At 44.4% G+C, this 23,961-nt stretch overlaps 1 protein-coding gene across 2 annotated transcripts in view; it reads right to left on the reverse strand.

Moving 5' to 3' along the window:
• Positions 1 to 23,961, reverse strand: part of KCNK12 (potassium two pore domain channel subfamily K member 12) — a 38,861-nt gene that overhangs the window by 14,026 nt on the left and 874 nt on the right. The window contains exon 2 of one of the 2 annotated variants that reach the window (XM_081854885.1): positions 22,602 to 23,816. In XM_081854885.1, the coding sequence (XP_081711011.1) occupies positions 22,602 to 22,944 (343 nt within the window). In that variant the 5' untranslated portion in view covers positions 22,945 to 23,816. Of the gene's footprint in view, positions 1 to 22,601; positions 23,865 to 23,961 lie in introns of those variants that run through there. The other variant, XM_081854886.1, reaches the window with a different exon arrangement.

The following is a 23,961-nucleotide window of genomic DNA, read 5'->3' on the forward strand; positions in this document are numbered from 1 at the left end:
AGTTGAGTGTGAATTTCATGCTCTTTATTCAGCTCATAGTAGCAATGAATGAAACTTTCCCCAAAACGTCTAGGTATATATACATTATTTACACAATGGGTCCCGTGTGATTGGCTAATTTTGGGCTGTCCTGTAGGCCAATCAGGTTGTGGATTCACCTCCTCCAGAAGCCTGACTGGCTGCTCCTGCAGGCCAATCAGGTCACTGATTCACTTCTACCTGGAGCTGGATGGGTGGCTCCTGCGGACCAATGAGACTGCTGCATTCTGGATCCTATTGTTCTAGGATTCAGCTCAGTACACAACTCCTTTGTTCTTCGACCCAACTCTGAACTCAGGGAGAGGCTTCACCTATTTGTCGGCTGGCATAGAACCTCTGCTTTGTTGACCACCCACCTCTCTGACCCTTTTGTTTGCTTAACAACCCGGCCATTTGCAGGCCGGACTGGACACAGGAAGCTGAGCCCTGCTATTAGGAGGCTGACTTGCTGACAAAGATCCTGCCACCATAAATGGGGTAGATTACATATGCGATTTCAAGCATTTTTGTAATAATAATAATAATCGCCATGCTCTTCTTTGTCATAAATTATCCCAGGGCAGTTCATGCCAAAACTATGAAACAGAAGCAGGTGGTGTGGTAGGAAATGGGCGGCACTTTCATGACCTCCTGGCAGTGTGTTCCTAACTTCCTGACCTTCTGACAGGTGGCTGCTTACTGGGAGGGGAAAAGGTGGCACGGGGCAAAATTATTTATTAATTTACTAAATGTCTATACTGCCCGTCATCCAAGGATCACACAAATATAGACCATCTGAGTCTGAGTAGAACCCAGTTAAAAACAAAAGAGGAATGTAAATGGGTAAAAGTGATGGTAACTGCAGCCAGACAGGTTATAGTGAGTAACTGGAAAAATGTAGAAGAGCTAGGGGTGAACCAATGGAGGAAAACCCCAAATAATATTATAATTTTAGAATATCTGTGAAGCTACACAGAATGAAAGGGTTTAAGGTCAGTGAGAAAGAGGAGGATTGGTTTGAGAAGATATTGAATTATCTGAGTAGGTTTGAACAATTTGGGGCAAATAAAATGTTAACAGTTAAATAAACCTTGTAGATGGTGGAGCATTAATGTATATAAAATTGTACATATGGTTGATTTGAATATGTCATTATTGATTATGTATACCCAACGTATCAGCTGCCTGGGGGGTTTCACTGTTTGTGTTTGGTTGCTGATAAATAATTTTTAAAAAAAAACACAAAACACAAATATAGACCATTGTCACAAATAAAAACACCCTCCATACAATTTAAAAAGCCATAGATTGCTTAACTAGCCCAGTGTACCAGCCAAAGCAGTTCATGTGCCATTCTCCCTGCTGCCTCACTCCTCTATCTCCATCTCCTGCTAAGCAGCAGCAACAACTCACCTGTTGACAGGTCAGGTGAGTGCTTCCACCCTGCCATGCCATCTGCTACTGCTATAAAATGTGGTACAATAGATTATATTGATTTGCATCACGTCATGTTTGTTTGTCCCTGGCCGGAAAACCATTAGCTCCGAATGTTTGTATTAATTAATACAAACGGCGCTTTCTCAAAGGAGCCGGGCAGGTGTATTCCAGCCTGTCTCCATGGAGGGAAAAGATGAAACTTTCCTGCAGTTAGAATTTGCCATCGCAGGAGAGAGAGAGAAAAAATATCACATCTCCCAGTCTCTCTTCTCAACAGGAGCGCACTAAGCAAAACATAAAATTTCATAAGGGGGAGAAAAAAAATCGAGCGCTTCAAATGTCAAGAGTACTTTTTAAATATCACATCAACATTTTTCCTGCCATTGAGCTGTTCTAATGTCTTTTGCGATGAGTGAGCTCTTGTCTTGTTTGAGACTGTCATTTCCTGCAGGACGTGGGACCATTCCAAACACAGAGATGTCTGGGAGAAGATGGGCGAAGCAAACCCACCCCAGTCTGCAGCTTCCCTGGCAATGCCTTGCAAATTGCTTTAAAAAAAAATAAAATCAACCAAGAACACCACCCTCCCACATTTAAAAAACGTATATCTAATACAGCAGAGGATAGGTCGGTGTTTGGAAATGAGAGGAAGATTGTGTGGGCTTTATAGAGCACTAAAATTGACAATAATAGGGGATCTTTAGGGTTGTTTTTTTTGGGTGGGTGTCGTTTTGTTATTTTGTGGATTAAAGGGAATTGCAGGAGAGGAAATGCTTCTCCTTTGGAGGTTTTTAAGCAGAGGTTGGGTGGCCACCTGCCATGGGTGATTGAGTTGAGATTCTTGCATTGCAAGGGGTTAGACTAGATGGCCCTTGAACCCCTCCCAACTTTGATTCTATGATTCTTGCTAGGAAGGATGTGGCTCCTTAAGATATGAGGAGGACTGCCATCTTGCCTCTTAAACTGGACTGGCTTTTTGGGGTGTATGTGTGTCTCTGGATCACCCCTTCCCCTCCTCAAGGCCAAATTCACCCCTCTTTCAATAAGGAGAAAGTCTCCTGTACAGATTACCTGCTCCTGCTACCTCTATGCAAGGCTGGATCCTGGCTAGGCAGCCTGAAAGCATTACTGTGAAAATCATCTTAGTGACAACTTTTGTTCCTTGGCAAAGCAGCCTTGCGCTCCCCCCATGTCTCTGCCTCCTCCAAAACGTGTTAGCAAACTTTTAATTCCTAATGATGCTTAATATAGATTCTAAGCAGGGTATAACATCCCTATGCTATGAGTATGTATTTGTAGCATGCAAAAGTGATTAATGGATAATCCATAGTTAAGATAGTTTGAGTAACAGGATTGCAGCCAGTTTGTTCCCATTACAGTATAGTTCTAAGTCCTTAGCTGGTGGTGAAAAGGACCCATTGCAAGCAGTCCATTTAGCAAGGAAATGACGGTGACCCATTGAATGCCAGTCCCCAAGGGAAGAGGGGCTGCATCAGGAGAACAAGGATACAACAAAATAAACGTATATGATTTCTCGATGCCCTTCTCCTCCCATGTCCTCCTGCTAAGTTTTACTATTTGACTTGGACTGAAGAACAATCTCTTTTTGAACCATGGGGCTATAATTCTTTCATCAAATTCTGATAACAAGACAAACTGTTCCCCATCATCCTTCATGATGGATTTATAATCCTGTAATTCATAACTTCCTAACACTTGTTCGATGTCATCCGTTTCCTCCACAGAGTATTGTTGGGAAGAAGGGAGACGCCTGCCAGATCTTTATTGCTGCATTTATTTTAGCAATGGTGGTTGGAATAAGTTCACTGGTCGAAAACCTAATGGACCACCAGCCTCCTCTTAGAGTACCTATTTCATTTAGGAGCACAAGAAGCAGCCTTATTCCAAGTAAGGCTTTATAGTTACCTCCTTCAACCCACAGTTTACCGGCTTCCTCGCGAGAATATCATGGAGGACTTCGTCAAAAGCCTTACTAAAATCAAGATACACTATGTCCACTGCATTTCCTGCATTTAGCATTAGAAGTGGAAGACCAGGCGGGGAATGGGTAGCTCCAGCCTTTATGTCAGTAAGAATATGTGTAGGCGGGGAGGTGACTGTCCTAGAACGCAGAGCCACGGAAAACGTAACAGCTTCTCAGAATTAATCGCTGGAAGGATGCTGTCAAGCTCTCATAATGAGCTAAGGAGACCTCGCTCAGATTTTCTTTTAATTGAATGAAGGCATGTTTGCAGTCATTTCAGTGGGAGTGCCTTTCACTTACAACAAGAAGGGTTTCAGGCTTTGAAAGCGATGCAAAGGTTTTATTAGGGTTGGCAGAGCTCATTCCAAGGGGCCAAATCAGACATGATGGAAGAGTCACGTGGATTTTGCTGCAATGCGCTATTCGTGGGGCTTGGCTTGTGCTCGAAGCTGTCAGTGAAGAATAAAAAGGTAAAGGTAAAGGTACCCCTGCCCGTACGGGCCAGTCTTGACAGACTCTGGGGTTGTGCGCCCATCTCACTTAAGAGGCCAGGGGCCAGCGCTGTCCAGAGACACTTCCGGGTCACGTGGCCAGCGTGACAAAGCTGCATCTGGCGAGCCAGAGCCGCACACGGAAACGCCGTTTACCTTCCCGCTGGTAAGTGGTCCCTATTTATCTACTTGCACCCGGAGGTGCTTTCGAACTGCTAGGTTGGCAGGCGCTGGGACCGAGCAGCGGGAGCGCACCCCGCCGCAGGGATTCGAACCGCCGACCTTTCGATTGGCAGGTCCTAGGCGCTGAGGCTTTAACCCACAGCGCCACCTGCGTCCCTGTCAGTGAAGAATACTGCAGCACAATTGCTGACCCTGTTGGTATATAACACCTGTGCCCATTGTTGATTTTCTGCCAGGCCAAATTCAAGCTGTTACTATGAGTATATAAAGCCTGCGAAGTTGCCACGTCCCACTTGACCACGTCAGTCTTTGGAACTGGCATGGTTACAAGTTCCACATACTACACCTTTGCAAGCAAATTGATATTTTAGTATGGCAGCTGTCAAACTTCAGAACTCCCTGCCTACTGATTCAGTTGCTTTAAACTGGTTTTACTATTAATTTCATTGTTTTATTCTTTTTCTACACCACTTTTAGGGTTGTTGCTATTGTTTTTCAAACCATCAAGTGGTATACACATTTTATGAAATAAAGCAAATATTTCATGTGGATGCCCAACTCATATACGGGGCAGGAGGTAGGGGAGTATTTATTATTATTATTATTATTATTATTATTATTATTATTATTATTTACATGAAATGGAGCATCCAGGTGAAGGAAGCTAAACTTAGCCTCTTCACTTGCTTCGTGGTGCTCCATTGCTTCATCATCACATTATTATTATTATTATTATTATTATTATTATTATTATTATTATTAGAGACATCACCTTGCCGACAAAGGTCTGTATAGTTAAAGCTATGGTTTCCCCAGTAGTGATGTATGGAAGTGAGAGCTGGACCATAAAGAAGGCTGATCGCCGAAGAATTGATGCTTTTGAATTCTGGTGCTGGAGGAGACTCTTGAGAGTCCCATGGACTGCAAAGAAGATCAAACCTATCCATTCTGAAGGAAATCAGCCCTGAGTGCTCACTGAAAGGACAGATCCTGAAGCTGAGGTTCCAATACTTTGGCCACCTCTTGAGAAGAGAAGACTCTCTGCAAAAGACCCTGATGTTGGGAAAGATGGAGGGCACAAGGAGAAGGGGACAACAGAGGACGAGATGGTTCTCAATGCTACGAACATAAGTTTGACCAAACTGTGGTAAGCAGTGGAAGACAGGAGTGCCTGGCTTGCTGTGGTCCATGGGGACACGAAGAGTCGTACACGACTAAATGGCTAAACAACAACAACAACAATCCACCCTTCCCCAGAAGATTACAGATAAAGCAGCATATAAAAACACAATTTAAACACTAAAAACAAGCCCACCCAGAACCCTCCAAACCATAATCCAAACCATAATCCATACAATCCCTGCAGACTCTGTGTTATAAAGATGTCTCCAGATATGACATGAAGACTGGCACCATCAACTCTGCCATGCCTTGAAGACAAGCACAGTGCCGGGACACAGGCAGTTAAGTTGTGTATCCATAGCAGTGACCAGAGGAGAAATGACTGCTGGGAACAACGCAGAAAGAAGAAACGCCATGGGGCATCTGCAGTGGCACAACTGGATGCCTTCATCTGCCCCAGCTGCAACAAAACATGTCTCTCCCATATCACTCTCTACAGCAGCAGCAGGTGCTTGCAACTGTCCAACAGCCTGACCTCACCTGCCCAAGGCGCACTCCTCCATTGTCTCCCGAGACAGATGGATGCCAACAAAATCCATGCAATACATTACAGGGAGGACACCCAAATCCATTTTCAAAGGCCAGGGCAAAGAGCTGCATTTTCAGTAACCAAGCAAGCAGGTACACCCTGGCAGAAATGGTTCAGCTTATTTGGTTCGACTCCTAATTTGAAGTATGAGGAGAAATTTGATTCAGTTAAAAGCAAATTTACCTAATCTGCACCTCCTGAAAATGTATGCAAAACCAAACAAAATTCACACTTCTCTGAAATTTGCAATGCAGATCTCTATCCAAGTAATGCATACAAAAATACATATACTAGGATAAAGTGCGCATATAAATACATTTATTAGTGAAGATAACATACAAAAGTGCATTATATTAGGGGAAATGGCTTTTCAAGAAATGTGTGTATTAGAGAAAATTGCATATGAAAAGGAGAAAATTCACACAAAAATGCTGACCAATTTTCAGGAGAGCTTTTTTTAAAAAAACTACAGAAGTGAATTTGAGATGGGGAAAAGTGCCAAACCGAGAGAAGGTGACACATTCGCCAATCCCTACGCTTGAGAGAAATACAGTAGCCCATCCCACCCCCAAGCTTTATAGGTGAACAGTGTAGGCATTTGATTACTTGTGGCTGTCCCAGTACATCTTGCTTGGCCTCAAGGCCAGGGGAGAATTGGAGATTGCTGTCCTGATACTGTCACCTTTTCCTGGCTCTGAAAGTGAGGAACACGAACTATGGACCTGTAAACTTGAGTAATAGCTGCGTCTGACTTTGAAACTAACCTAGTGGCTTTCACAACCCATTTATCATCCTGCCCTGCAATTTTTATTTTCTCTAAAATCAAGCTGACAACGGTGATGTAGCCTAGCTACCAGTGAATGCTGTGGATTGATGGCAACCCTGTTTTTCTTAGAGCTGCCTTCCGCATTCAGCTGCAGCCAAGGATAGATATGCTGGAAGATTTCGTTCAGTCGACCCATAAGCAACATCTCCATCATCACTTTCATCCAGCTACAGCAGAGCTTCCCAAACTTTTCATGTTGCTGACACACTTTTTAGAGGTGCCTCATTTCACAACACAGCAAATGTCAGGGGCTGGACTGAGGAGAAGAGTTTGGATCTGGATTTGATATCCCGCTTTATCACTACCCGAAGGAGTCTCAAAGCGGCTAACATTCTCTTTTCCCTTCCTCCCCCACAAAAAACACTGTGGGAGGTGAGTGGGGCTGAGAGACTCCATAGAAATGTGTCTGGCCCAAGGTCACCCAGCAGCTGCGTGTGGAGGAGCGGAGATGCGAACCCGGCTCACCAGATTACGAGTCCACCGCTCTTAACCACTACACCACACTGGCGGGTGTAGGAGGGATAATGGGAACCCCCCCCCCGTTCCTGCACCTTCCAGAGAATAAGAGGACAGTATAGAGTTAGAACAGTGGTTTGCAGGAGGTCATAGTTCAGAGGCTGCAGAGGGGAGGAGCTGGTAAATATTGGGAGAGCAGCAGGAAGAAGAAGCACAGTGGAGAGACAGCTAACAGACTCAGTGCCTCTTGAAAGCATTCCTGCCCCCCCCCAGAACAAGGTGTGCCTTGAGAGTAATAGAACAGAAAACTCAGAGGCAGAAAGCACAGATCAGCCGGCGCAGGGGTGATGTAGAATAGGAGGGACTGAGGGGGTGGGACTTTACTTGGAGCAACGCCATTAACTAAGAGACGCTGCATTCCTTCATCTCTCTCTCTGTGTGTGAATATTGAATAAACTACCTGGGACGCGGATGGCGCTGTGGGTTAAACCACAGAGCCTAGGACTTGCTGATCAGAAGGTCGGTGGTTTGAATCCCTGTGACGGGGTGAGCTCCTGTTGCTCGGTTCCTGCTCCTGCCAACCTAGCAGTTCGAAAGCACATCAAAGTGCAAGTAGATAAATAGGTACCGCTCCGCCGGGAAGGTAAACGGCTTTTCCGTGCGCTGCTCTGGTTCGCTAGAAGTGGCTTAGTCATGCTGGCCACATGACCCGGAAGCTGTACGCCGGCTCCCTCAGCTAATAAAGTGAGATGAGCGCCGCAATCCCAGAGTCGGCCACGACTGGACCTAATGGTCAGGGGTTCCTTTACCTTTACCTGATAAGAACACTTCTTGTTTTTCTGCTTCTTGGCATCCCACTGTGAGAGGGATAGGATTCCCTGAAGCCTTGACAGTAATTGAGTTTTATTAGCAAACCGGAGGTTAAACTCACCCCTTCTTTCCAGCCCTAGGAGGAGCACAGGAAACGTTCACACAACACACCTGCACACTGCAGCCGACACACTAACGTGTTGCGACACACAGCTTGGAAAGCTCTGAGCTAGAGTAATGTTATTTGGATTACTATATTTTGCAATGAATTGGCAGGAGGCTGTGGTTGTAATGAAGCCTCGAGAGCATCTGCTTTGAATGCAGAAGGTCCCAGTTTCAATCCACAGCATCTCTAGGTAGGGTTGAAATGTCCCCATTGTCTGAAACACTAGAGAGCTGCTGCCAGCCAGTGCAGACAAAACTGAGCTAAATGGACTATTTTTGTGTTAGAGCCACTTAGGGCACATTTGTATGGGAAAGTGGCATACAGATGAAAGCAGCCATCTTCATAGTACAGGATCAGGCATCTGCATGGCTAACCTACCTGAATCTAATAATAATATTGTGCAGGCCCCATTGCACTTCCTAGATGTGTCTTTTGGATGTGGATGGGTTGCAAAGTTGCATTTCCATTCTGGGCTCCCAGTTACTCGCTGCTGGCACCAAACCATGTCCATATTTACCGCACCAGCAGAATTTAAACTCCTCCTTTGTTTTGACACCTTCCCCCTGCCCCCCCACAAAGTAGCCATGACTAATAGCATCCAGCAGACCGATCCTTTGATCACAGAATGACAAGAATAGTAGCCGGCATGCCAAGAACCTCGTATGGATGAACAGCAAACAAAATTGAATTTTGGTTTGGTTATTGCTCTTTTTGGTCTGTATCTGATTTCCGTCAGAGCCCTTGTGAACATATACCATGATGTGAGGGCAAATGAATGGCTTCTTCTCATCCTGCTACTGCTGTAAATAATTGTCAAGAATGCTCAACAGCACCTGCTTGTCCAAGATCCCTGTCACTCTGCAGAGGTGGATTTAGGAGAGTGTGACTGGTCCTGCCCCCCACATGTGGAGGGGGCACCTTACCGCCTCTTTCCCAAAGCCTAGTTTCCCAATGCCTAGTTAGTGCAGGCATAGGCAACTTTGGCCCTCCAGATGTTTTTGGACTACAACTCCCATCATCCCTGACCGCTGGTCCCGATAGCTAGGGATGATGGGAGTTGTGGTCCCAAAACATCTGGAGGGCCAAGTTTGCCTATGCCTGAGTTAGCTCTTGTCCAGCTTTGGGAAGGAAACAGGAGGGCTCTAGGATCCTGCCTGAGCCCATTGTCCTCTTTCCCAAAGCCCATCATTTTGAACTCCAAGGCCAAACTTGCCAGTTGTTCCTTTTATCTCTTGACTCCCTACTTTAGCATTCCAATCCCCTATAATGAGAAGAACATCCTTCTTTGGTGTCATTTCTATAAGGTGTTGTAAGTCTTCATAGAATTGGTCAGTTTCAGTTTCTTCAGCACCAGTGGTTGGTGCATAAACTTGGATTACTGTGATGTTAAAAGGTCTGCCTTGGATTCGTATCGAGATCATTCTATCATTTTTGAGATTGCATCCCAGTACAGCTTTCGCCACTCTTTTGTTGACTATGAAGGCCACGCCATTTCTTTTACGGGATTCTTGCCCACAGTAGTAGATATGATGGTCATCCGAACTGAATTCGCCCATTCCCGTCCATTTTAGTTCACTGATGCCCAGGATGTCAATATTTATTCTTGCCATCTCATTTTTGACCACATCCAACTTACCAAGGTTCATAGGTCTTACATTCTAGGTTCCTATGGAATATTTTTGTTTACAGCATTGGACTTTCCTTTCGCTTCCAGGCATATCCGCAACTGAGCGTCCTTTCGGCTTTGGCCCAGCCGCTTCATCAGCTCTGAATCTACTTGTACTTGTCCTCCGCTCTTCCCCAGTAGCATGTTGGATGCCTTCCGACCTGAGGGGCTAATCTTCCAGCGTCATAACTTTTATATGCCTGTTGCCTTTGTCCATGGAGTTTTCTTGGCAGGGATACTGGAGTGGCTTGCCGGTTCCTGCTCCAGGTGGATCACGTTTGGTCCAAACTCTCCACTATGACCTGTCCATCTTGGGTGGCCCTGCATGGCATAGCTCATAGCTTCTCTGAGTTATTCAAGCCCCTTCGCCATGGCAAGGCAGTGATCCATCAAGGGGGATGCCATATTACCAAGGTCCATTCCTGCACTCTGTTCTTTCGGCAAGGAAGTGGCATAACAGTGGAGCCTCCCGTCACTTAATCATTATGAAGGACTTCCAGTAATGATTTTGTAGCACCACACAATACATATTCAGGACTATTTCCTTTCGGAGGTAACTACATGACGAGCTGCAATTCAGAAGGCCAAAGAGCAGCCTTGAATGTTGCAACTGCATACTCACATTTTCAGCATTGCAAATAAAAACTTAAGTTGACTGCAAATAAATCAGTTTACTTAGGCTGCAGTGTTACACACACTCACTAGTGAGTAAACCCCATGGGACTCAGCAGGGCTCCTTTCTGAGGAGACAATCATAAGATTGTGCTGTTCGTTTGCAACTCGGGACACAGTTCCATGAGACTTACTGCCTGGTAAATGGGGATAGGATTGCAGCCTTCGTTCTATGTTTGAACTGTGATTATAGTCCGTACCTGAACTGTCCCTTCCAGGTTCTGGTGACATGGGGGTAGGGGAGGCAGAGTGGGTGCCAGCAGATAGGAATGGGGGGGGGGGTCTGTCAATTTCATTTGTCTTAGTTTCTCATTTTTCCAAACTTAAATTCAGGCTATTATTACACATAATGAGAACACCTTCTGAGGAGTGAATTTGCATCTTGGTACACAGGGTTACAGGTATGCTGGATTTTCCAATTTAAAAAGAAAGAGGAAGGGAGGAATCCTATATTAGGGATGGAAGGATCTGTCAATTTCAGTTTTCTCACTCTTTCCAGCCTTCAATTCAGCTCTCTGAATTTTGTAGAAAGCTGATTTACAAGGAAAAAAGCCTTGTGAAAAATTTTCTGCATTTTTGTGCAATCTTAAAAATCACATATTTGTCCATACCTTTTTTGCAATCCGTTTCTCCTAATATAATGCATATTTGTGTGTTAATGTGATTTTTTTCTGAGTAGGAATGCACATGATTGTTCTTGTAATTGAAACAACTGAAGGCTGGCCAACACTCCAAGAGTCTCCTGCCTGGCAAATACACAAACAGTTGCACACACTTACATGACGGTGTCTGAAGCCAGTGAGGATAACTCCCTTTCTGCCTCACTCTGCACTGTACAAATATATGAAATATATGTGAAAAATAACAAGTCGATAGAATTGAGCAACACTGGGGAGAGCAGCTGCTATTGCTGTCAGAACCACAAAGCACCTGTGAGAGGGGCAAAAATGAGGGGCCTTTAATGAAACATTCACTCTCCCAAGTTCTTTCTCTTTAAAACTGAAAATGTTTGATGTAGAACATTCAGCTCAGCTCAGCCTCCCGAAAATACCAAACCATTAAGGTTTGTAGTCTTAGCTGAAGGCTAAGACAGTCACGGACCTATAACTATTACCACTGCACAGAGATATTGAAATGCTACAACTAGATATTAGTGATGTATGGAAGTGAGAGCTAGACCATAGAGAAGGCTGATCGCTGAAGAATTGATGCTTTTGAATTATGGTGCTGGAGGAGACTCTTGAGAGTCCCATGGACCGCAAAAAGATCAAACGTATCCATTCTTCAGGAAATCAGCCCTGAGTGCTCACTGGAAGGACAGATCCTGAAGCTGAGGCTCCAATACTTTGGCCACCTCATGAGAAGAGAAGACTCCCTGGAAAAGATCCTGATGTTGGGAAAGATGGAGGGCACAAGGAGAAGAAGACGACAGAGGACGCAATGGTTGGATAGTGTTCTCAAAGCTACCAGCATGAGTTTGACCAAACTGCGGGAGGCAGTGGAAGACAGGAGTGCCTGGCGTGCTCTGGTCCATGGGGTCACAAAGAGTTGGACATGACTAAATGACTAAACAACAACAACAAGAAGAAGAAGATATAAGAATCAGCAGTAGAATCCAAATATTGCCTTAATTCCCCCCATTCTGTTATGCTTTGTCTTATCTACACTAAGCAAGGCAGCTCATTGAGTAACTTCCCTCTTTTTCACCCTTAGCTAAAGTTTTTGATTAAGTCGACTCGTAAACGATTTTAGTGCAAGCAAAACCTTCTACGATCATCCTATAGAGCAGATGTGGGGAACATTTGGCCCTTCAGATGTTCCCGAAGTACAGCACCAAAAGAAAGTAGGAAGAGCTATTGACCTGAGATAGCTCAGTTGGTAGAGCATGAGACTCTTAATCTCAGGGTTGTGGGTTCAAGCCCCATGTTGGGCAAAAGATTCCTGCATCACAGGCAGTTGGACTAGACAGCCCATGTGGTCCCTTCCAACTCTACAATTCTATGAATCTATGATTCGAAGAGAGAGCGCCTGCTGCATCAAGCCCGTGGCCCATGTAGTCCAGGATCCTGTTCTCACAGTGGCCAACCAGAGGCCTGTGGGAAACCCCCATATGGAAGCTGAACACAAGAGCACTCTCCTCTCCTGGCCAACAGTTAGGGATGATGGGAGTTGTAGTTCAGCAACATTTAAGCACTATGCATGATATAGAGCATGGGTAGGGAACCTGTGACCCTGGAGCATGGATCAAGGAGAAATCCAGCCCTTGAACCAATTAAAAACAATTAGCTACCCAGTGTCCAAAGTAAATACAGTGCTACTTTGTCCTTGCAAGTGCACCGTCAAGCACTAAGCTCCCCTGCATGCCGCTTTTTCATCAGTTCGAGGTGGGAGAGTGGGGGGGATATTTGGTGCAAAACTGGCTGCGACTGCTGCCGCAGTGTTGGCAACCGAACTGGGTTCATGCCCTAGTGCTGGCATGTCGAGCCCTGTCATTGTGATCCTTTACTTTAGCCGTGACAAGGCTGCCAGGGTGTAATCTGCACTATAAATGTGTCTAGCTTGAAGCGCAAATAAATTATTCAGTGTTTAAAAATATGGCAATATTAATCAACACAGTTATATTCATCATTTTCTTTTGCTCCCTGGTGATTAACTGCGTGATTGATTAAAAACACTTCCAGAAGCCCTCATGTGCAGCAGAAAGCTATCATTTATTATTATTTTGTTTTTCATTGAATTTGTCAAAACACGATCTTGAGACTCTGCGTCATGAGCTGAATTGGATAACAATGCTTCTAGCTGAAGACAATCTGGTGGGATTCCATAAAGAGCGTTCCAATTACTTAATTGCAACTCTTCTCTTTGGACATGCTGAACTTCCTTACCGGAAGAGACCACTTAATGGGCCTTGACAGCAGGTGGCTACTCTGTACGGAAGGATTAAAAGTGAGTTCCCAATTCCCTCTCTATTAATTTGCTCCAGAAAGCATTTGGGTAGTGACCAAAGAACAGGAGCCACGCCAAAAGGAATGAAATAAAATACAGCGGTACCTCGGGTTAAGAACTTAATTCGTTCCAGAGGTCTGTTCTTAACCTGAAACTGTTCTTAACCTGAAGCACCACTTTAGCTAATGGGGCCTACCGCTGCCACCGCTGCGCGATTTCTGTTCTCATCCTGAAGCAAAGTTCTTAACCCGAGGTAATATTTCTGGGTAAGCGGAGTCTGTAACCTGAAGCGTCTGTAACCTGAAGTGTCTGTAACCCGAGGTACCACTGTACTTGTTAAGATAGCAGGCAAATGGTGAAAACGTATAAATATTCATTAAAAACAATGAAGGTGTGATACAAAATAAACGATGCATTGCATTAAAACAAAATTAAAGAAGCAATTATAATATGGAGATGGCAAATGAAATGTATCTAATAACAACAACTCTCCATGCAGTATCTCTTTTAATACTACCCCTGCAGTCCAGCTATCCTAGGATCAAAAATATTCCACTGTATTATGAAGGAATAAATGCCACAAAGCAGAACAATGCAGGGAAAGTTGCTAAGATCTTAAGAGAGTAAATGAGAGATTATGAAGGGGAAGGGAATAGCAAGAACAAAACAACAGCCACAGGAACCAAACTAAACTCCTCATCATATCTACCAAATTTACTGCAGTGAGATTTACTCTTTTCAGCTGGGAAAATCCCTGAACAAAAGTAATGACCTGCACAGATTAAGAAAGCCAAAACTAAAATTTAGTGAAGTTAACCTCAATCAGCCCTTGGCTTTGCAGGAATATAAGCCTCCTCTTGGTAAAACCAGGAAAAAAAAAAATTATCTTCAAAGTGGCTTAAGGAAGAATCTATAAGTAAATTACAAAACCTCCTCCTTAGCTCCCAAGAAAACCAGGCCAGTATGCTTTCAAGATCCAAGAATGATGCTAGGAGTGGTAGATGGAACTGCGGACGAAAACCAGCAGAAGCTCAAAGCTGAAAATGAGACCAAGAAAAATCAAGGGAGCCAATGTCCTTGGAGTCTTTCCCTAATATTAAACTCCTCTCATTTCAAATCTCCTGCCACAGCCTAACTGGTTCTCTCTTGTTTTATCCCCTGAATACTTAGGTAAAGGTAAAGGGACCCCTGACCATTAGGTCCAGTTGTGGCCGACTCTGGGGTTGCGGTACTCATCTCGCTTTATTGGCCGAGGGAGCCGGAGTACAGCTTCCGGGTCATGTGGCCAACATGACTAAGCCACTTCTGGCGAACCAGAGCAGCGCACGGAAACGCCGTTTATCTTCCTGCCAGAGTGGTACCTATTTATCTACTTGAACTTTGACCTGCTTTCAAACTGCTAGGTTGGCAGGAGCTGGGACCGAGCAACAGGAGCTCACCCTGTCGCGGGGATTTGAGCCGCCGACCTTCTGATTGGCAAGTCTTAGGCTCTGTGGTTTAACCCACAGTGCCACCCGCGTCCCCCTGAATACTTAGTCCTTCGTTAATATATGGCTTACACCAGGAATGGAGAACTTCCAGCTCATTTCCCCCCAAGCCATACCCACCACCCATACCTGACACCCAGAAGTGGTTCACCAAATGGGGTGGATCCACAACACTAGCTTCCTGGCAGGTGGATCACTGTTGATTACCAGGAAGGGGGGGGGGAAGAAGGTTGGTGTGGTGCGAATGCACTGGCAGGACTGCCAAATTGGTCCCTGTATCAGGACATTTCCCCCTGTTTTCTTGTAATGTCCTAAATTCAAATACGTGAATTGATACCATGAAAAAGCTGAGTGATACTACAGTTTTTGATTCCTGCTTGTTAAAATCTCTGCTGGCTCATCACAGGAGCCTCCTCTCTGCTGATATGTATATAAACAGGGTGATGTAGAAATTTCTAGAGGAGGAGGAAGGCTTCTATTTTAAAGATATTCATAGGTTCCTTTGGCACAGAAGGAAAATTGAGTTTTTGTCCTCTTCGTATTTGCTGCTGCTGTTTGAATTTAATGTCTTCTTATTTGTAATTGTTTTTATACTTTTGTGGGAGATGCCACAGGGTCCCCACCCACACTGTGTGGTACAGAAATGTGGGATATAACATTTTAATGAATACATAAATGCACATAAGTTGCCACTAGGGGTGGACAGCTTAGTCTGTAACCACTTCATGTCAATTTCGCATTATCGCTTTAAAAACCATACCAATAATTAAATAAGTATCTTAACTCCACTTAGAAATTTTGGGACTTTTTATGAGACAAGACTTGTACTATAAAATTAGGAGAGGTGCAAAAATCCAAAGGATAATTACATTCCAATCTGCAATTAGTCTGTGAAATTTGTTCTGGACAAATTCATTTTGGATTGAAACTGAGTTCTTCGACATCCCTGATGCTGTGTTTATGAAGTGATGAACATATCTGAACCATCCTCCAGTAACTTTCCTGTAAAAAAGTGGGGATCTGAACAAGGTGCAGACATTTGTTCTCAGGCTGGACTTCAGTGATACACATTTGTGCTTTTAAAGCAGCATTATACCACTTTAAACAGTCATGGCTTCCCCCAAAGAATCATGGGAACTATAGTTTGCTATGGGTGCTGAGTGTTATTAGGAGAACCATGTTCCCTTTGCAGAACTACAGTTCCCAGAATTCCCCGGGAAGAGGGATTTATTGCTAAACCACTCTGGGAATTGTAGCTCTGTGAGGGGAATAGGCGTCTAAGCACCCTTCAAAAACTACACTTCCCAGAATTATTTGGGGGGGTAGAAGCAATGACTGTTTAAACTGGAATAATACTGCTATGTATACATAATTTGGCTATGGCCACAGTTTGTATGCCTTACTCAAAAGGCAATCAGAATAATAACAACAACATGTAATTATTTTATAAGTAAATCACCGAGCAGTGCTAGACTGAAGGCACCAAAGGATATGATTGAAACATACAGTCAGAGGAAGAAGATGCTTTTTTTGTTCTTAATGGGCATGTTTTCTTTGCACCCTCACAATTTTAAAAAGGAAAATAAGAGACACAAAATGAATTTCAACCACCTCTTCAGCTTTCAATGCCATTTGTGGCTTTCCCATAGGAATACATCACCCGGAAAATGCCCCAATAAAGCTAAAAAGCATTTTCGAAACTACCAAATGAGGTGTTCACTCAACGCGGCATTGATTGTGCGTTAACTGAAATTTGCTGTTTGTAACAGCAGTTCAAACAGAGCAGCAATTTCAGCCGGGGGGGGGGGGAGGTATATTGCAGAACTGCGCCACTTACGGAAAAAGACAGAACTTTCAAGGGAGATAGATCACTGGCGTAGTGTTTCATTCCATTTTTATGCTGGTTTGCCTTCCCTGTCAGACATTAAGAGTGCAAAAACTGCCTTACTGGGTGAGGATGAGATTCCATCTCCTTCACAGCAATGGCTAGACACAAGCAGGACACAATGCCAGAGGCTCCTTCCAGTGTTCTCAGTACCTTGTTTTCAACAGTTCAGGCACTGGTGGCTTCAAAATTACGTTACTGCACTGCACTCTTTGTGGGGCTTCCTTTGCACCAGATCCAGAAACAGCAAATCGTGCAGAATGCTGCAGAGCCGAGATCCGCATGGGTTTCTGATTTGCTACTGAGCCAAGTTCAAGGTGTCACTATGGGCATATAAAACACGATGGGGGCCAGTTTGCTTGTGGGATCAACTCACCCCATATACACCCACTCGACCCCTTCAGCCTGCGGAAGTGGCACAAGCGCCACAAAATAATTGTTCTGCACTTCCAAAATTGTTCTTTCAGTGTGGCAGCACCTACCGTATTTTTTGATCTATAAGACTCACTTTTCCCCTCCTAAAAAGTAAGGGGAAATGTGTGTGTGTCTTATGGAGTGAATGCAGGCTGCGCAGCTATCCCAGAAGCCAGAACAGCAAGAGGGATTGCTGCTTTCACTGCACAGTGATCCCTCTTGCTGTTCTGGCTTCTGAGATTCAGAATTTTTTTTTTATTGTTTTCCTCCTCCAAAAACTAGGTGCGTCTTGTGGTCTGGTGCATCTTATAGAGCGAAAAATACGGTACATTTTGGAACTCTCCATCTGTTGACATCAGGTGGGTGCCTGTACTGTATTCTTCCTGGTGCCTCCTTGCAGGGGGCTGGACTGGATGACCCCCAGGGTCCCTGCAATCTATGGTTCTATTCAGGCATGTGGGTGTGTTTTAACCTCTTTCATGGTTAATTTTAATTAATTTTAATTGTTTTTCACTGTTTATTGATCATCTTAATATTTCTTGCAAACCGCTTGGATCAAAACAGAAGGTCGAGTGGGCACAATTACTGAAAGTAAGTATTTATTATGATTGGGGCTGTCATCGGTTTAAATAGTTTTTAATTGGTGGATTACCCACCTTTTGACTGGTTAAGTGCATAAATAGTCAAATTGCTTCCAGGTGCATATGAGAAAAAGCCCCAGTGTTGGACGCTGCCTTTCTGAGATACTGCAAGAAGTATGAGATTACTCACAGTCAAAGTACTAGTTGCTGTGAGTGGCAAAAAAGCCACCTTTACTTCTCCTCTTTTTATTCCCTGCTTCAATAACACAACGGGAGTCTTGCTGTCAAAGGAGTTCCAGGGGCATGTAGTCTGCTTTCACCTCACATCCATATCCATCCTTATTCATTAAATTCGCCCCGAGCCCTTAAAATGAAATTAAACCAATAAATTCCAACATCCTTACTTATAAGTGCAGCGTTACAGAATGTGCTTTGAACCCTGCACTTTATCCAGGTTGCTCTGAGCAATGCAAGCCATTGCTTTTCAAATGCTGAGGACCCATGAACTGCCCTTGCCACTGACATGAGATGGCTTGCAGCAGTGGCACCAAACAGGGTGAGCCACGGGAAAAGTAGAAAAACTGAGCTGGGGAAGAGAGAACATGGGAGAGTATAAGGGTGGGTCTACACCACATATCAATACTGATGTTGTTCTGGTTTAACTTGCATGGATTCTACCCTCTGGGATCCTGGGTCTTGTATCTCAGTGCAAGGGTGCTAACCACACTCTGCTATAGATTTCTGCCTGCCTACCCAAAACTGCAGTTCCCATTGTTCCCCCCAAGAGAAAAGAAACAAAAAAGAAACAGAATCAATAGTTCTTTGAAAAAATCACAAAAGCATTTTCTGTCCCATAAAAAAAAAAAACTGGTCAGAATAAAAAGGCCTTTAGCAGCTGGTGAAAAACAGTGAGGGAGAGGGTCTGGCTGCACATGAGGAGGCGAGGTGCTTCATAATTTGGGTGCAGCCACTGAGAAGGCCCTGTCTCTTGTCCCAGTCTGCCCGCCTTCCATCCTAGACACAGCGAAGGGCCTCTCTTTCCATTCTTAAGGAAAAGATAACATGGTGTGTGTAGGAAGCAATCCATAAAGTATTCTGGACTGAAGCCGTGTAGGGCTTTAAAGGTAACCATCCAAACTTTGAAGAAGATTCCACCTAAACATTAGGAAGAACTTCCTGACAGTAAGAGCTGTTTGACAGTGGAATTTGCTGCCAAGGAGTGTGGTGGAGTCTCCTTCTTTGGAGGTCTTTAAGCAGAGGCTTGACAACCATATGTCAGGAGGGCTCTGATGGTGTTTCCTGCTTGGCAGGGGGTTGGACTCGATGGCCCTTGTGGTCTCTTCCAACTCTAGGATTCTAGGATTCTATGAATTGTGTCCAGAGTTGAATTGGTGACTAGTGCAGCCATCTGCAGGACCAATGTACTGCGATCCCATGAGCGAGCATCCACCAGCATCTTTGCAGCTGCTGTTAGTTATACACCTACTAGGAAGCAGGAGCTAGACTTAAATCAGCAGAGGAAAGGAAGGTCAGCCTTTCTTGAGCATACTGTTGAGACAGATGGTATCTCTCAGCAGGCCTAACCTAGTGCTTCATAGCCCTTCCTTGAGGACATCTCAGGAAGACAACCTTTTATGGATCCTGTTTGCTTATGAGGGGAATAAAGGTAAAGGACCCCTGACAGTTAAGTCCAGTTGCAAAGGACTCTGGGGTTGCGGCACTCATCTCGCTTTACTGGCCGAGGGAGCCAGTGTACAGCTTCCAGGTCATGTGGCCAGCATGACTAAGCCACTTCTGGCAAAACCAGAGCCGCGCACAGAAATGCCGTTTACCTTCCTGCCGGAGTGGTACCTATTTATCTACTTGCACTTTTGGGTGTGCTTTCGAACTGCTAGGTCGGCAACAGCAGGGACCGAGCAATGGGAGCTCACCCCGTCGCGGGGATTCAAACCGCCGACCTTCTGATTGGCAAGTCCTAGGCTCAGTGGTTTAGACCACAGTGTCACCCACGTCCTGTATGAGGGGAATATACTGGTCATATATATATAGAGAGAGGGGGGGGGGAATGAATCAGATGTCAATGGAGATAGTACTAGTTTTTAAAGCAGTATCAGTTTATCTCAGAAGCAAATATCATGTTCTTGGAGCTCCCGAACTAGCAGCAAAACACACACACTTGCACACACAAACCCTCACACATCTGCTTCATAGGCTGCAATTGAACCATTGCAACTTGTTCTCTCCAGGCGGGACATTGCCGACAGACATTAGCCACCAGCCATCAAAATGCCATTCATCAAACACCTTCACCCTCGACTGACCTGCAGGGCCCATTAATGGAACGTTTTTAGTCATTCCCTATCCAGGGGGTTGTGGGTAGGAACCATTTTTGTTGTAGTAGTAGAAACATAGGAATCTGCCTTAACTCAGACTATGGGTCCATCTAGCCCAGTGTCAACACTGACTCTGCAAGGTTTTCCGATGGGAGTCCTTTGCAGATTTACGTGGAGATGTTGGGGCTTTCTGTGTGCAAGGCAGAAGCTCTCTGGAGCTATGGCCATGTTCCCTTGGAGGGTTGGATACACAGAGAATGCATGCCCAAAGTGGGTGGAATTAGGGCTGGGGTGAGCATGGCTGGGGTTGAAACTGGGTGCGCACCCATCTTTCTCTCCCTGCAATCCCACCCTCCGCCATTTTCTCCCCTTGCCACCTGTCTGCCCCTCTTCTGCACAGAAGCATAGACACAGTTAAATGTATCTTCAGGTGGCATGCCATAAAAGCATGCCTGTGTCACACCAGCAAAGCCCAGGGCGAACGCTGAGCAAATGTGATGTGCACAGACCCTAAATCTGATTTCGTCTCTGCAACCCAATTGATCTATGGATCAATTTTCCACGCGTTTTCTTGCACAAAATTTTTGAACTCTTACACACGTCCACCCACCAGAGAGAGAAACGGTTGTCCTCAGGCTAAAAATCACAAGCAAACAAAGATTCTCGCAAAAATAGTCCGAATCCTATTTTTATCAGATGTTATTTACTCTCTTCTTGCTTTGAAGTATGCATTTTTAATTCCATTTCACGCCGAGGCAATCATAAGATAAATTATGCTGATCAGTGTAAGGGAAGGGAGGGGAATATCTCATGGCTGTGGAGAAATCCAGAATTTCTCTTTGCCTAGAGTTCTGCGGATATAGAGTTTCAGGACAATTCAATCTGGTTTCAACTTAGGCATGGGGAAAATAAAGTAATAATTTAGCAGCACTGATAGAGTAGACCTGTGCATATCTACTCAGAAGTAAGCCCCACTGCAGAAAGGCTTACTCACAAATTGATTAAATTACACTGCAACTCCAGACCTATGGAATCCCATGGGCCTAGGTCTGCAGCCTGGGTGGATATGAGGACTGAGGCTGGGAGCAGGAATTTGACCATTTGTCCCCAGTCTGCCCCTTGCATTAACTCCACATCCAGTATATAGACAACTACTTACACAGCAGGGAGATGGCAGGTGGTGGCGGTGGTGGTGGTGTGTGTGTGTGTGTGTGTGTGTCTAACAGAGGCATCCTGACTTTCCAAACACTTTCCAAACTCCAGTTGCTATAGCAACTTAGTAAAGCTTTCTAGAAAGAGAAACACACATCACTTCTGAACTTCACCTCATCTACTTCATTAAAGTGTGTCGCAGCTGTTTGTGTTGTTTGGATTTCTGAAAGGGGCACACACGTGTGCATTGCTCAACCCACATTCTTCCATTTTTGGGCGGGGGGAAATGAAGTCAACAACAAAACAATACCATATCCATGATCTTTGCAAATGTCGTCCACTCCTAGTCCTTAACTCCCTCCCATGCCCTCCTCCTCCCTGCAGATCAGTTTCAGAAGTGACACTACAAAGTGCAGTTGAACCTCTTGTACAATATTTGCACTTCCTGGCAATGCAGGTAGGACTACAGGAGAGAAAAAAAACTCCAACCCAAAATGTGCACTCTAGTTAATTGGCATTTTCTATTCACATTAAAGACCAGCTGATTTACATTCAAACAGATCCAAAGCTCACACCTGAAAACGTATCAAAAGGATGGTTATATAATCATATGAAAATTGTGATCTGAATGCAAACTTATGTTGCACAGAATGCAGTTTAGATTTAAATTGGGTCTCCCATCTTTATAATGGCAAGCACACGAAAGCTTCATGTGATCTTACATAGTGTGAAAACACCATTAGCGTAGATTCTTCAAATTTCACATTGGACTTCAACCTAAATGAGAAGGGGGGGAACGTTGATGAAATAGGAAGGGTGGAGAGAATGAATGAGAGTTCTACACAGACAAAAAGGGATAGATCCAGGGGGGAGGAAAGAGAAAGGAATTGGGATACCAAAATGGGGGGGCGGGGCGGGAAAAATAAGTGGCAGGCGAGTGGAGAAAGGAAGATGAGAATGCAAACATATTGAGAGAGAAAGGTGTACAACATTTGGAATTATTCTTTTGGGCTTATGGGTAGGGTTATCAGTGTTTGTTGTAGTTCAAATAATATTATGTTTATATATGCTGCAAGCCACCCTGAGACCTTCTGGTGAAAGGCAGGTAAGAAAGAGAATAAATAAATAATTTGAAAATAACTTATTCAGCACTGTACAAAATGAAATCAGCTTGCAAGCTACTCAGACCACTAGGCTTCTCTGTTTTGGAACAATGTTACTTCACACATACACACATTTCTAAATAGGAAGCATTTTAGTTTTTGTGTTTAGATGAATGAATCTATGAATGATGTGGTGAACAACATTGTTGCCCTTTTACATCTTAAGAATGTGGTGTAGACTCTAGACATTTGACAGAGAGAGAGAAAGAGAGAGACTTACCTATAGTTGACACCACTGTGCCCACAAAATAGAAAGCTCCTGTGAAATCCCATCTTGGTCGGAGGGCATCTGCCCTGATGCCGGCAGCCATGGCTGCCTCATAACTTCTTAAAAAGGCCCGTAGCTCAGGGAGGCTAATGTTGAAGATCTGGCTGAAGTTCTGAAGGGTCCAGTTCCAACGCTGCAAAGCTTCTGCTTCAGATGGGCTCTCGATGGCTGAGAAGATGGTGGCTCCAGCTGTCAGGTATGCTATGATGAGCACCGCTAAGAGGACAAACCTACCATTGTCCTCGTTGAAATGCGACACGCAGCAGCAGCCCTGAGATCTCCTGATAGACATCATCCAAATTTCAGCACCATAGAGGTGATGGACAGCGACCAACACCTCATTGGAGACAGCGGCATGGAGCTACCACCCAGTTAAAGAGTCCAAGAGGAAAACTTGGGCCCTTCTTTGGAAGGCTTTCTTTTCTGAATCTTGGCTTGTCATGTTCAATGTCAACAAAGAATTCCACCTATCTGTATCCCACAGGGCTACCCCACATCACCCTAGGCACACAGATTTTTTTAGAGCCATGCTGGGGGTTCTGTCATTCTTGCAGTTCAACGTTGAGCTCTTGACTTCACTGGCCATTGAGGTGTAAGAAATGGCTTTACTTTTCCAACCCAGATAGCTCCACTTGGCCACATTCTTTGTATTCCAGCTGTTATCTGAACCAAAGGCTAGCAATAAGAAAATGCATTCAATCCATTTCAGTAATAGTGAGGTATGGTAGGCAAGGCCGGCAGAATCTGGTGTCGTCTTCTTCCTGAAGGATTCCCAATGGAGTAAGTGATCTCTTTACAAACGGCCATCCTCCCCCATCCCACTCCTTGCTAACCCCTGCTCCCTTTTAGTTGAGGGGGCCTGAAGATGAAACTCATTCAATAACACATGACCAACATAGATAGTTCTTCTCTGTTGGGTCTCCTAGATTCTTTGTGGAAGTTGCCTTCTTGTGTGCCAGATGTATTTGGAAATCTACTTGAAGCAAGGGCAGGAAAACAGAGGCCAGCTGCCTTCAACACAATCTTGGAGGCTGCAAGAGTGTACATTCAGACAGCATTTACTGATATACCACCAATCTGTATTTAAGTCACTTTGATCCATCCAACCAGCCTCTCCCTTTCTCACTTGCTTCAACTTTGAGGGCATCTCCCATGGGTTGGAAAGACCTATATTAATGAGATATCAGCAGAGCTTTATTTAGGTCTCAGCTCACTAACCCGTTGTCCCCGAGAGGGGGCAATGACAATAAAGATATTATTATTATTATTATTATTATTATTATTATTATTATTATTCCTCTTTGCAGATCTT

Source organism: Podarcis erhardii (genome assembly GCF_964252035.2).
Source record: "Podarcis erhardii genome assembly, chromosome: 3".
In the NCBI taxonomy this organism is placed as follows: domain Eukaryota; kingdom Metazoa; phylum Chordata; class Lepidosauria; order Squamata; family Lacertidae; genus Podarcis; species Podarcis erhardii.